Genomic DNA, 16025 nt, shown 5'->3' on the forward strand with positions numbered 1-16025 from the left:
TAAAATCATCCAATTCAGCATATTTTTGTAATATGAAAGTGCAGATATAACTGCAGACTCCATCTGTCCTACAAACGTGGAAATAAATAATTTAAATATGTAAAAATACACAAAACATGGATTTTCAAAAAAAAAAAAAAAACAGCTACAGACCCATGAGGAGGTTTGGGGGCGAATCTACCTATGAGCCAAAGTGAGCCTATACATAAAAAAAATAATGTTTCTTTGTTCGTCAAATATGCGTTCCTATCTCCATTCATCCAATTGCCATGACACTTTGGTGCAATTTTATGCGCATGCCCGCAAAGGGTTCCGAGTAACTGCAACCATTTTACAACAAGTAGCACACAAATCGTTTCAACAAATATGTGTATTTCATATAGTTTAGATGGAGTTTGTGTGTTTCCGTTGTAAGAGTGCGCACGCATGATAGATCTGGATTTAATTAAATATAAAAGAGAGTTTGAGAGATAAATGTGTGTGTATACACACACACATAAATAAGTATTTAAACAGAGAGATAGAGATAGAAGGATATGTTGAGAAATATAGAACTATAGCTATAGAATTAAAGCGATATAAAGAGATGCTTCAAAATTAAGTGTTCAATGATAAACTATGTTTTGTCTTCTGTAAAATATTCATGGCTTCCATGTAAAAATTAATTTTTTTATATATATTCATATCGCCAGACAACACTTGAATGCTGATATGCATCTTGTGACCAATGAAACTCTAAGGCTGCTTTAGAGAAAAACATGTGGTTAGTTACCAACATATGATGAGTTCACATGACCAAAAATGGAAACTTTTAGATGTATAAATTTGGAAATAGTTTTATATAAAAAAACATAACTGTCAAAAAGATAGTAGTGTCTGACATTGGTAGAAGAACATAAAACTGGATTAAACAAAATCACTTGACATATGATTCCTTGAATGATTTTTTTTTAAATATCGCAACAGTACCTAATTCATGCACACTGAAACCAAAATTTTTCCTTATGTCATTAATACAGTGAATTAGATTAAAAAAATATTTTAATAAGCTATTTGTTAGATCCAATGTAAAATAAATGATTAAAACCCTTACAAATATAACACAGTCGCAGAGCTGTTTGCTTCTCCTAAACTTTTAGAACCTATTAATTTGTAAACATAACAGCACTATACTGGAGGTCCTGCCAAAACTAGACTAACGTGCACTTTGACTCAGTCCCCACACTTAATTTGAAATGACTGAAACATAAGACAAAATTTATTTATCAATATCAAATGAAAACTTGTGTGGGGCTGCCTGATGTGTAAATATTTGTTTCGTGTTTGTTTCTTCTTTTCAATCTGCTCATTTAATTTTTCCACTCTTAAATTGCTGCTTGGAATTTTTTTGAAAATCTCATTTTGTCTCAGAGGTCAAAACATGCACAAACTTGAATTTCTTCTTGCTCTGTTTCTTCTTAAAACTTTATTCATGCTTATTTCCACATTAATTGGCTCTGATCATGGCTCCACTTGCCCCTCCAAATCATTTCACTTAAATCTTTAGACAGTGCTTCTTAAGGCCTCTGTCCTGTACTTTCAAAGACATTCTCTCGCTTTTCATTCTCTAAACACATCAGTACCATCCACCCTGTCCAGTTTTTTCCAGTACTTCTTGACATGTCTCTACTGATATATGCCAACATGTTCATCTTCATGTCCACTGTATGCAATTAAAGGGCCTTAACCAGCACTTACTTCAATTTCAATGGCATCCCCTTTATCAACTCTAAATTCTTCACATCTTTCTAATAACCAACTTGTTTTTGCCTTTTCTCTATAAAACACCTATGGTTGCAAAATTATCTGCCTATCAACAGCATTACTGACAAATTTTAAATGGTACCCAGAGCACTTCAATATTGATTGGCACATTTTGATTTTAGTAGAGGCCCTCGTTGATAGTACAACTGATGTTCCAATCTCTTTCCACTACAAAGAAAACTTTAACATTTGTTAAATACCTAAGTACATAACATTCATTAATAAATCTTCATTTCCTAAACCACTAAAAAAAAATGGGCATCATTTCTGTTTCAAATAATGAATCAATAGTTCAATTTACAAAAATTCCACATAAGCTGGTTAACAGTGGACTATATTTGAAATATTTGGTTATGTCATAATGATCCAACAGTTTTAAGTTTTACACGTACTGGAAATTTTTTAAAAAAATTTCCAATTTCAGGACTTATGTGGCAGCTTATCATAAGTGGGAACAATTTAGCCAAGTCAACTACTCCTCAACAGTGACCACAGAAACCCAAAAATCAATGGAATATTATCCTTTGCTTTAAATTATTCGAAGTATTTTTAATGAAAGGAGCGCTCTAGAAACCTAACACTTTACTTAAAACTTAATGTCTTCCATGCACGAGGTATCTGGACATAAATTAAAAATGTATCAGCTTAATTCTGGAAAAAAGATGATTACGTACAACAAAAAATGTATTAAATTATAATCATTTTATGAAAAACTAGAATTCACAATCTTTCAAAAAACCAACTGGTGAATCTTTCATCTCACTTCACAATGGCAAAAAAATAACTGCAAACTACAAAAAAAAAAAGGGGGGAGGAGGCAGGGGAAGAGGACAAAGCAAGGGAAACATCTTTTTGGCTAACAGCTAGTCTTTGCAACATCATAAAACAGCTAACTTTGCAATATTATAAAATCTACAAATGAAATAAATAAACAAAGCAGTATTGCTCTTAAGAATTAATTTAGCATAATGCAGAACATATACAAAAATGTCATGCTCTAGCAGTATGAGTTTTACTGTTTTACAGTTTAATGAAATTACTTTTTCCCTAGGGTCCTATATAACTAAGAGATTTCACTCAAGTTACCAAAGAAATGACCACAACACAGAAAAACAAAATATAGGAAAGACATAAGCATGTATGCGATACTCAGCACTCAGGTAATGCATATACGGACACAAAAAGTTTAAAAATTCTAAAAATGTATGAAAAGTATAAAAATACATTGACTTGTCAATTAGCAAATTCAGTTTTTTTTTCATTTAAATTCATGAACAACAACACATAGAGATTCAGTCAGAAAATACTAGTAATTGACAAATGTCAGCAGGTACAAAGTAAAAAGCTATTATTGGCACATGACAAACAAAATTCAACATAGAAGTTCACTTTGTTTTGAGTATTTTTTTTAATGATTCATTACTTATGGCACATGATGCAGTTAATCACACTTATTTGCCTTGACAAATATTGTTATCTCACTTAACTGACACCAACTGTCTGACCTGCCTTTAACTTCAATTTCTATATTTGCATAAACCCAATATGTCACATGAAGTTTAAAAAAAAAAAAAAACTATGCATAATTTGTTTTAATTTTCAATACAACTCTTATTAATACTTAATAGTCAAAAATTTTTCTCAAAGAAAAATTAATACTATTCACCCCAATATAAATATTTCAGAAAAAAATTCTGGTCTTAATTTTTAAATGCAACATACATTGACACAAAAAAAAAGCTGAAAAAGAATTTGAGTTAATGTGTTGATGTCTGCTCAAGCCGACCGTGGAATAAACTGACATCAGAATCTATCTGAAAAAATCATAACAATTGTCAAATAACTCAATGGCAGAACATACACATTCACAAACTTCAGTTATAGTTATTAACATTTTTTCTTAGCTCTGCACAGCTACTAAACACAACAACCAACATACACAGTTGACACTTTTATCATTAAGGCCACAAATTATTTCAAAGACGCAATAACTGAAACTAAAATATATAATTGTGTGAAACATCTGCCTTATTAGATGTACTCAACTTTGTTTTTTTAATGATAAAAGAAAATAAATTTCAAACAAATAGTTTTAACTCTGCCTGTTAGAAACTCAATCTTAAGAAAACAGATATAAAAGGTACAAACACTCAAAGAAAATTTTAAGACTAAAACAGTTGTCTTAAACAGTGCCAGATGAATAAAACTCCTGCCATTTTTGAACTTAAATCAATGAATATAATAATTTATGAAAATAATAACCAAATACAAAAAAAAATATCTAAAAGGAAGTCTTTCTCAATATTGTTGGAAAAAATATTAATAATAAAAATAACTACACTAATAATAACTAATAGCAAAACAATAAAATTTCACAGGACAATATTACAACCTTCAAACATGCTAAAAGAGTTTTTAAATAACACTTTATGACAGATTAATTACATAAAACTTAATCTTTTCTTGAGTGCAATCTCAACAAGACAAAACATAATATATCAGATTAAACAAACACAAGTCTGTGGGGCATAAGTGGAGGTTGCAATACTGTCCCATGGACAGAGTCAACGAGCCAATACCACAGCATCAAAAGCCTGCATATTGATAATTTACAAATGCAACATTAAAAAAACTCATTTCTGCAAAAATATTGCAAAAAATATTTATTAATAAAAAATAGAAAGCTGTGAAACACTACTTGTATAAAAATATTAAAGTCTTCAATTCAGAATATAAATACAGTACTACCTAACATAAATTCCCGATAAATCAAGTTAAGTATCAACAGATATTTCTGTCACTCTCTTAAACCTAACCTGTTCAATGTCATCCTCTCTTCCACTTCTCAAGCCAACCCTACAAGCCATAGTCAAAAATCACGTCATACTTGCTGTTGTGTCAATGTGTATTACAATCTGCTCGAGTCAACATTAAATTGTAGATCACGCGTCTAGCACTTCAAACAAAATCACCATCAAACCTCCGACATCAATTTAGCCAACGATTTTTTTTCCAACATAGCCACTTGGCCCACCCTGGGCACCACTGCAGACATTCGGCAAACAAATCTAAATATATCTGGAGCCACCAGGCCCGCAGACAATCGGAGCCATCAAACCAGCAAATTGCTGGAACACCAGGCTCACTAACCAATGGAGCCACCCGGAACCACAAACAACTGGTGGAGACATAAGGTTCGTGAAATTCTGCTGTGCAAGTGGCAAGCCTACCACCAATACCAATAATTATTACTCTTTGTACCATCGCAAACATAGCTAGCAAATACTTGCACCACCCATCCAAATAGTTTACATACCACTGTCTTTGAGTGCAATTTGTTAATTCTTTCAGGCAAACTTAACAATTGTAGTATATGTAGTTTTTATTTTTAAGTAAATCCTGCAAATTAATGAGGCCTGGATTTTAGAATTATAACAATTTAATTTGAAACATACTAACCAGAACATGCAATTTACACTACTAACCTATTAGATAATCAGTATTTCAATAAATGAAATATAGAAGCAATTTACATCACCTTCTTTATTTTTATATATCATAAAATAAATTCTATGCCAACATTTCGGAATGCTTAGCATACTAGTTCTCCGGTTTTACTACAAAAAATTTAATATCTTATTTGAAACTTAATATCCCAAGTACACTGAAGGTGTGTTATACATATTTATTTTCTCCAATCAACGTGATGGGAAAATTAGAAAAGTAACTGTGTTAAGTTGCTGTCAACAGTCAACAACAAAATTTATCTAGTGAAAGTACTTTTTGCTAACTTTAGTAATAAAACTTCAGCAATAAACTAAGAAATTGAAGTTGACTTTTGAAAATTTTATCTAAAGACAAGCGCATGTTCTACTACTCCATGAAGATATTGTTTAAAGTTTTATGAACTCAAGAAAAATATTACTAATATTTGCTTGAAAATAACGATTTTATAAGGTTAATTGAGCTAGATAATTTTTACAAATCAAAGTAAAAAATATTACAATATTTTGCCCCCTTCACCAGAAAAAAAATTGTATATTGACAATAACTGATGCAGTATTAATTTGGTGGTTTAGAAAATATGATTGTAGAGGTAAAAATTAAGAAAGACACAATATGTATTAATTTTCACTTACCGTTCAGCTTTAGATGTACCACAGCGACCCACACTTCCACAATTTAAGTACATTTGTACCCATAGTAAATTCTTAATCATATAAAGAAGCAAATAATTTTTAGCATATTGTGCTGCTCTGCTATGATTTAATAAAGCCAGAAATTTACTTATTATTATACTATGACCAAAATGTTAAAAAAAAAAAAAAAACTAAGAAATTTAAAAATGTTCATTAAACTAAGACTCAGTTTGAAATCAAATCTATAACCTGAAAAACGATCACTGCCTCTAATGAAAAATAACGATTACTGTCTACCATACTCAAGACGAACTAACATAAAAATTAAAATTTATACTTCAAAAAGTTTCACATTAACTTCACAAATATAACTTAGTTTTCCGAAAAATGAATTTTTAATGTTGAGATAAACCATTAATCAACTTGATTTGAGCTCTGGCAAAGTTCATAGTTCCAAACAAAACCTCATATAAAGAACACTGAATTTCAGCATTTCTATAATCAAACTTTCTGTGCAGCCTCTACAGCATACATACTACAATAAGTTTCCAAAGACTGTCTAATTTACTGTGCCACTTTTCTGTTTTTTTAAACGATGAAATGCCTAGAAACCACGTAGTATATTCAACATCTTTTAAGCTTGAGCTATTCATTATACATTTACGTGCTGTAGTTTAAGTAAGAGGTTCACTCTCTCTGCAGTTTAACCTTGATTTGAGTTTTGATCTCAATGGATTCAAATCAAAATCACAATTTTCAAGTCAATACATAATCATAGAAACTGTGTGGTAAAAAAAAAATGCATTCATCGAAACTGCAACATACCATTAACTCAAAAGGCTGTTTAATATCAACTTTTGATTGAATTGTGACTCTGTCATTAACCTAAACGCAAATTGATTCCTGCAAAGACACACGTGTATGCTCTAGGAAACTGAAAGTGGCTATGCTATAGTAAAACATGAAAACAGATTCAACTGACTCGAATGGCATGTTAACGAGATTTTGGGGAAGCACTTTTATTAATATAGTACACTCCAGATTATCCGCGAAATTAAGTGGCAGGGCCACCGCGGATAGTGAAAATCGCGGATAATCCGCAAAGCGCCGAAAATGGGAAACAAAAAAGGAAACATAAATTTCAACTTAAAAATCTAAAAATATATGTACAGTAAATGTTACAATTAACAGTAAAAATTTTTTTAATGATGCTAAAATTTTTGTATTTTACTGAATAAAATTACGCATGCCAGCCTACTGTGTGAGTTCCAAGAAGGCCTGTGGCTTTTTACTGTATACTGCACACAATACACACGTCAGTAGAGTTCAAATTTGCTCACTTGTAATAAAACACAGATTTACATATTTGCTGTATTTTTTCGTAGCATGTGCGGATAATAGGGAGTTTACTGTAATATCCTTCTGTTATGCGTAAAAGGCTGCACAGAAAAGAAACGGCAAAAACTGAGGTCTTACCTGATGGCTGGAACAAAACCACAGTCGATCGCTGGGTGCGGGCCACAACTGTCAGCAGCACCGCAACCGAGCGCGCACGGACAAGTTGGTAGAGCTACATTACCTTCCCTTACTTGATCTGCTTTGGTTAATTTACCATCAGTTGTAGCACGACCACAACTCTTATGACTCAACCGGACTGAAGGTGCTTAATGCATCCATTTCCTTGTGTTGATGTTAAAAAACTTACGGAAAGGTTTCACCCAGCAAATATAAGCAGATTAATGCAGTAACATTGAAATCACAACTCCAGGTAGAAACTGTCTGCCTCAAATACAATTGGGGGATGACTGTTTTGTATCCAACATGCCCAGGACCACTTCGAAAATAATTAATTTTTTTTAGGCACTGCAGTAATTGGCTAATTCTTAAAAAGACCCCTAAAGAAATTTAAATACTTAGACTTTTTAGGGTTTTTTAAATGCCTTTCGTAAATGGCATCCCACATTCTCTAGCAAACTTAAAAAAAAAGAAAAAAAAGAGAAGATTGAGCGGATTTTTTTTAGCAAGATGCAAAATAATAAACACTTTGGAATAATAAATAACATTTTAAAAGCTAATGTCACATCATGATAAAGTGCTGTAGGGCACTTTTTTTTCTCGAAAGACACAAGGCACTTCACCAAAAAAAGCCATTCACTTTAAAGCTGAAGCTGCCAATTGAATGCACAGTAAATTGGTACAATTTGTACCAAATCTGCCTACTAGAAAACTGATGTCAACATAACCTGTTGAACAGAAACCTTTGCTTATATATTGAGGTGCATCCAAGATTCACATGAAAATTTTTATTTTAGAGCAAACAAAAAAATTGTATCAAAAAGATTATTCATTTTAGTCGTAACTGTACCAGAAAGTTGCTAAGCACTATATCCTATCCTAAGCAAGATATAAATTAGAAAAATAAATTTTGATACAATCCTAGAAAATGTACGTTCCACTTTAAGTATCAAATATTCTAGAAACCACAAGAAACTTAGCAAATTTAAACAAGAGAAAAAAGACAATGTCCACCAGTGGCACTTGCATAATTATGAATTCTTTTGATCCATCAAATTTGTTTACATTAACTGTGAGGTCACTGTTAAAAGATTTCACTAAAAACATTGGTTGTCTGTAAAGTCGGTTTACGGACGATAGTTTAACGTGACATCATAACAAAACATTCATGAAATGATTGCATACTTTTATGAATAAAATTGAATAATTTTTATTGAATTATCATTATTTTGTATGGATACAATAGAGTGAAATGAAATCTACAATTTAATTGATAAATTTACTTTTATTTGCACTCATTAATTCAAATATGTTTATTACTTTAACGAAGAGATTATTTTAACTATAACTTTTATACATGTTTCCTATTTAACTTCTTCCAATCTGTGTTATTCTGTTAAGGATAGGACGATGATAGGAAAAGTAGGAAACGAATGGGAGTGTTTCAAGTTTAATGTGACTCGAAAAAGTCAAATCGATGGTTGTTCTAATCGAGTGGAAGAGAGATAGATGCGGCGCAAGCGTACAATGAGCGTAACGGGACACAGCGTAACGGGACAACGTGTGTACGGAACACTTTTTTCGTGCGTGCAGCCGGCGTTCATTGATTAATTAGACGTCACGTCAAAAATAAAAGTACTGTAGTCAGAACTTGCATGAATGATGCTAAACTGCATTTGATTAGTTTTCTCTATGCAGAAATATGCACAGCATTCCATGACTTTCTAGGGGACACGTTGGCAATTGCACTTAAAAATATACAAACAAACCTGCACTACTTTAAAAACATTTTGACGTGACGTCTAATAAATCGATGAACACCGGCTGCACGCACGAAAAAGTGTCCCGTTACGCACATTGTCCCATTACGTTGTGTCCCGTTACTCTCATTGTACGCTTGCGCCGCATCTATCTCTCTTCCACTCGATTAGAACAACCATCGATTTGACTTTTTCGAGGCACATTAAACTTGAAACACTCCCATTCGTTTCCTACTTTTCCTATCATCGTACTATCCTTAACAGGATAACACAGATTGGAAGAAGTTAAATAGCAAACATGTATAAAAGTTATAGTTAAAATAATCTCTTCGTTAAAGTAATAAACATATTTGAATTAATGAGTGCAAATAAAAGTAAATTTATCATTTAAATTGTAGATTTCATTTCACTCCTTCTTTGTATCCATACAAAATAATGATAATTCAATCAAAATGATTCAATTATATTCAAAAAAGTATGCAATCATTTCTTCAGTGTTTTGTTATGACGTCACGTTAATCTATCGCCCGTAAACCAACTTTACAGGAAACCAATTTTTAAATTTTTTTTTCAGATAATACCTTCATTGCGATTGATATACTAGCTAGACTAGACAACTGTTATGACTGAGTAACTACATTTTATTATTTTAATAAATTATAAGTCATCAATACAAACAAAATAATTTATTTCCTAAAAGAAAAACATCCAGATACAGTAAATATCTTATTTATTTTTTCCGAACGTAGGTGTTTTTTCCCATGATTGAATTCAAGTCATGCAGCTAACTAAGAGACAAAAATTTCAAGCATGCATTCTCACATCTAAAAATTAATTTTATATACCAAGTGCCACTTGAAAGCACCACGTAAGGCAAAAACGTAAAACCTTGCTTCTTGTGCTGTGCAAAGTTACACAAATTGTTTTGGAATTGATGAAAACATTTATGAAAGGCTAAAACTTTAGTTTTGTCAGAAAATGGTAGGAAATTACTGAGTTAACCTTACCTTAGTTTACATTTCGTGTTACATCACTTTGGCCTTTTAGCAAGATGTACGACACATACCGATGCCCAGTCACCCACAAGCACAGTTTTCTGGCAAGACAAACCCAACACTTTCAATATTTTTTTTAAAAAATAATTTGTTGCACTTTAATAAAACACTAACAAAAATACTGAGAAATTTTTTTGAGTTCAATTGTAGTATTTGATAATGGTGGACAATTTGAAAGAAGCGACAACACAGATGGCCAAGGGATACATGCCTAGCCTACATTAACAGTAATAACCTACCTGGAAACCCAGCCTTGCTTTGGAATAGGGCTTCGATGTTATTAACCGTTAATCAAGACGCCACGAATACCTCATGAAACAATTTCCGGACTGTTTCAGGTCCTTTAAATAACGTGCAGATTTTTATTTTATAAAGCTAAGAACATGTTCCGTTTGATATAAATTATTTATACAAGTATTAAGGTTTCGTGACTTCCAATTCAGTTATTGTATATTTTGGGACTTTTTGGGACTTTCATGACCAGTTCTTCAATTTGGTTTTTTTTTTGTGACATTATTCGTGAGCTGGGTGTGGACACCATGTTATCAGGTGCTTTTTTTTTTTTTTTTTGCCATTTTTAAAATGAAAAACCGACTCGCGGAAAAGGCAGGCAGGGAGACAACGAATCGAGCAGCACTCACAGGCACTGTCTGGGCCAGGTGCTTGTCGAACTCCTCCTCCTGCTGCTTCATCTCCTGCAGCTTGCGGATCTTCTCCTCCATCTCCACCTGCTGCTGCGACATCTGCAGCTGCAGCGTCTGCAGCTGCCGCAGCACCTCCGGGTTGGACAGCAGCCTGCCGCACACACCCGCACGCGCTGGTCCGAGAAGTTCCTCCCACACAGTCCCGTGTCACCTCACCTCTTTGTGCATGCACCGATACTGGGAACCACTTTACAGCCAATGTACAACATAGCATACATATTGTGAATTATATTATTTCTATGTGATATTTTCAGATACTGATTCAATACCTAAGATTGAATGCAAAGTTCTTTAATATATTACTTTTAATAAATCAAAACATTTTGCAAACATGATGTAGATACATCACTCTTTCATAAATAAATAAGTTTTTTTTTTAAATGGACATGTTGAACAATGTTATCCATTCAAAGGCAAGAGAAAATGATCTCCTTCTACTGAATAGTTTAACTGTGTACTAAGAAATTTGTGCATTTAAAAAAAAATTAAATTCCAGCACAACATACATTCAGAATAAATTCACTTTTTTTTTATAAAAGCAAAAGTATTTCTTAAAATTTGAAGCTATAAATGATTAACTGTACTTTCTGGTCCACACACATGGCAATTATCACACTGAAAACAGACTGCCAAAATTGGTGATTATTACTAGTTTTCATTAAAAAAAAGAAAGAACAAGCAATCGGACTCATAACATTTTTTTTCAAAGCTAAAAACTTAATAAAGAAGTATTTAACTGAAAACAAGCACCAAATTAAATTTATAAGAAATCCGCTCACGAAAATGTGTCACGTATGTGGCAAATTTAATAAAATTCTGTGTGGTGGTGACAAAAATAAAATGACCTATTTTGTAAATTATCTTTGAGATTTTAGTGATGCAGGGAGCGCGAATGAAAGAATTGTACAGACCTAGAACTTTCCTGATCACAATAGTATTCTCAAGTAAAATTCTTAGCTCAATGAACTTTATTTTTAAACTCCTGACTTACTGGCAATTATTCGAATTCCTTACTAAAAGGGGCGTGCAAAGCTTTGGAGAGTCGAATTCAAAGACTAAGTTTCTTTGACTTAATCTTTAGGAAAATTAAAGAACTATAAAGATAAAGGTGGATCTAACACTTGTTTGGGGCCATGAATAACATCCTTGTGTCTGCTAACTCTGTTTATAGTGGAAGAGAACTACTCAATCCGTCAAAACGGTGGGGGGAATGGAATGCTCACTCCTAACCCCATTTACCTAGTGCAGCAATAATTATCTTTTGACAGCTCAGACAATTATCTCTTCCACTTTGCTAACAAAAAAAAAGTTCATTCAAATCCCACAGACCAAAAATATTTTGGCACCTTACACACATGCACACAGACATTGAAAGAAAAAAAGGTAGTAGATTTTAAGTTAGATGATGAGACTACCAATTTCCATGTTAAAAAATTATCTTTTGTGTTCAATCCTGAATAGCCTTACTAATCATTGGGGTGAAAAAATTTATTTGCACAATTTATGAAACTCGGCAAACTATTTTCAAAGACTGCTCATCCAGAAAAAATTTCCAAATGGAAATTTGTAGTCAAAGTATCTAATAAGTGAATATTTTAAAAATTTTGGAAGAAAAAAAAGCCTATAATTTGAAAACTTATGACTATTTTTTAGATTCAGACAGTCATTAATTGACCTTTAAACTGTTCACAGCTTGTATGTAGAGTTCTGCAACATCCTGTAACTTTACACTTTAGTCTCATTTCATTACCTACAGAAAAAGTTTTAAATTTTTTGTGACCCAGCAATAGCAAATACTATAGAACTTTTAAAATTCTTTGATGATTTTGCAGGGGAAACATTTCAGAGTGATTCAAGCATATAATTTTACATGTCAGTTTATGGGGATGAATGAAACAGTACTGCATTCTTTTGCACTCAGTGATTATTTCAGCTATAAATAGCACATAATGTGTCACTTTTGCAGTGCATCTGATACATTATCAATTTGTCTCACTGATAACACAATGCTACCCGCTGCAAGAAAACAAACTCAAACCTTTGAAAACACAGAAAATAATCACCATAATTCTTCATCATGCAATTATTCATACACTAACTAGAAACACTGAAGCTGTAAAACTAGTTCTTCAAATAAGTTTAAACACATGTACTCTGTTTTAATATTTACTAACTTTCATAACCATAACAAATCTCCTTTAATCCTACCTTCAAAAAACCTCTTGCTAGGAACGCTGAATGCAGTGGTTTCCATGATTTTTAGTGTTTATCTAATATTGAGTTCTATAGTATTTAGTAATAAGGAAAAGATGATAATATAGAGACAACTATTCTTTCCAACCATACACACTGCTATTTTTCCCCTCCTCTTTGTACCAACCATATACAACTTCTCAGGGTGACAGAGCGCTATTAACAGAGGATATCCTTTCACTACGCCATTTTTGGACGAATTACTAAGGGTTTGTTAAAATTAAGCTGCAGTTGCACAATATATGTATAGAAGAGCAAGAATCTACTAATTGCATGTAAGTAAAGTTTAAATTGTTCCAATTCATTTAAGCTGTATACATTTAAGTGTTGTTTACATAAGTTGAACAGAAAAAAGCAAAATTCTTGACATAGTGTTACAGCCTGTTTTCAAAATATTTAAAAAAACTTATTGTTAGAAACTTATTGTTAGTATATGCGATAACTAATTGTAACGTGTTTAAGTATTAAAAGTACTTCATCTTCCTATTATGTAATTCTGGTTCTACAATTTTTGCTTTTTATTTACAAGCTGTGGCTGTTGGTAAACTTGCTAAATCTTTACAACATGTTGTTATTCAGTGTATGGTATAGATGATCTACTGATTGATCACGTACTCAAGCATTCAAAGTTGGACTCTACAGATTTTTCTACATTCATCAAAATATTTAAGTAATGTTCGACTTTGGCTTGGTCTTTAGTAACGACTTAGAATAACTTTGATTCAAATTTGGGTGTGTGTGTGTGTGCGTGTTAGTGTGTCTATAGCGCGCTGTCATTCGACTGCATGAAATTCTGCTTACTTGTGGCATGCATTTTTCATCCTACGTTGCTTTGCATATGTGGCTAAAATTATTTTTATTCGGTGCTGCCATTTGTAAAATGCATGCCTTGAAGCGTGTGCATTTTTTCTCTCCCCTTAGAAGTACATATTTACATATTGTGTACTATTTCTATTTCTCCGAGTTGTTTTTGCCAGCAACCCTTGACAGCTTGGCAGAGACTGGGTAAACATTGCATTTCCTTTTTTTTTTTCCCGCAGCAAAAGAGTTAATATGACCGAGACGCACATAAACAGACTGTTTGTGTGTTTGAATTTCCGTGACAAAGCGCCAGTCACCGCAGTACGCCAATACGTAGCGCCCGGTACTCACGTCTCAAGGCCGGCGGCGGGCGCTGCGGCGGCTGGGGCCGGTGCCGGGGCGGGGGCAGCCCCTTGCTGCGCCGAGTGGGAGTGGGAGTGGGAGTGGGAGTGGGAGTGGGCGTGCGAGTGGGAGGAACCATGGGACCCAGAGTGCTGCTGGCTCGTGGAGGCCGACTTGGGCGACGTGTTCTCGTCGTCGTCCTCCGACCCGTAGTCGAAGTCCAGCAGCTTCTTGTCAAACTTGACCTGCGGCAGCAAAGCCGGCCCCGATTCCTCACTTTGGCAGTACAGACGTGCGTGGTCTGTCCACGTGTTTCATCTCAAAACATTAGGATATGTGACTAAAGAAAATTCACTTTATAGAGCAGTGGTAACCACCAACCCATGGACTGCAGACCATGTTATTGTGCTTTACAATGGTTCGATGGTGGCCTGCCACTTTTACAGGCTGCAATTACTTGACTGCTACATAAACTGCAATCAAACAAGACTGTAAATTCTTTATACTAAAATTTAAAATAAAATAGTTTGCTATAGATGAGAGCTATGATTCTAATGAGTAACGCTTGTACTTATTCATTTATTTATCACAAACCAAAATTAAAATTAGTCTCAAGTAGAAGGGACAAGGAAATTTTTTATAACATTGCTGAAAACAAATTCAAAAGTTATGTATGTACATATATTTCCAAGAAAATGATATGCATAATGATTAGCTTCAAAATTAAGAAATAAACGTGCAACGAATTGATCTGAAATGCAACCACAAAAAATAATTACTACTTTAATAGTTTGCAGTTTCATTGGAATACATAGCATATGTTGGAATTTTATATTTGTATTAATTTTAGTGTTTATTTGAATGAAATTGAGTTACAGGTTATGTTTGATTGAACAATTAAGAAGGACAAGACAAAAATCATCTGGAACAGCTGCAATTGAGCAGGACTATCTTTTTCTTTTGTGACACACACAAACAGTGAAAATATGATTAAATTTTATTGTAGTTTATGTTTCTGAGGGTAATTTGAGGTCTACAGACAGGCATTAATACACATAAAAATATGGAAATATTTTATGTAGGGCAGGAAGTCACTTTCCATGTTATTGTTTTAATTTGTTTAGTGTATGTATAACATGGCTGATGAAAGACATGTATCTGGAACTACTTTATAGAAGCAAACTGTCAAATGCAAGACATGGAGTAAAAATGTTTAAACTATGGTAGCATATCACAACATCCAAATGCGAAGTTAGAATATGAGATGTAGCAAGAACTGTTACGGCCACGGCCAGTTAACACTGATGCTTCACCACAAAGCCCATCAAAAAAAAACTTATTGAAGATAGCTCTTGTATACTCCATTTTTTAAATAAATGTACTTTCTATGAATGAATTTTGTTTTTATGAATAACTTTACCTAACAAAAAAATTTTTCCCGCATAGAAGTCACACCCCTACTTTTCAAACTTGATTTTAGTATAAAATGTGACGATATTGCGACAAAACAAGGTAATATTCTGGGGAATGGTATTTGAATAAGTACAAAAATGAACATACATAAGCCTAGTAAACTTTTGCCAGTGTTGAATCTTTTAATTTACAGTTTTTACTCAAACATTTTTCTTAAAATCTTTTTCTTCAAATCCTGAA

At 33.1% G+C, this 16025-nt stretch overlaps 1 protein-coding gene across 3 annotated transcripts in view; it reads right to left on the reverse strand.

Annotated features, from left to right (window-relative positions):
- LOC134537541 (SR-related and CTD-associated factor 4) overlaps window positions 1-16025 on the reverse strand; it is a 58599-nt gene that overhangs the window by 37037 nt on the left and 5537 nt on the right. For all 3 annotated transcript variants that reach the window (XM_063378098.1, XM_063378097.1, XM_063378096.1), the window contains exons 6-7: window positions 14382-14617; window positions 10914-11067 (exon numbers count right to left, since the gene is read on the reverse strand). In XM_063378098.1, coding sequence (XP_063234168.1) covers window positions 10914-11067; window positions 14382-14617 — 390 coding nt within the window. The remainder of the gene's footprint in view (window positions 1-10913; window positions 11068-14381; window positions 14618-16025) is intronic.

The sequence above is a fragment of the Bacillus rossius genome, chromosome 12 (genome assembly GCF_032445375.1).
Source record: "Bacillus rossius redtenbacheri isolate Brsri chromosome 12, Brsri_v3, whole genome shotgun sequence".
In the NCBI taxonomy this organism is placed as follows: Eukaryota; Metazoa; Arthropoda; class Insecta; order Phasmatodea; family Bacillidae; genus Bacillus; species Bacillus rossius.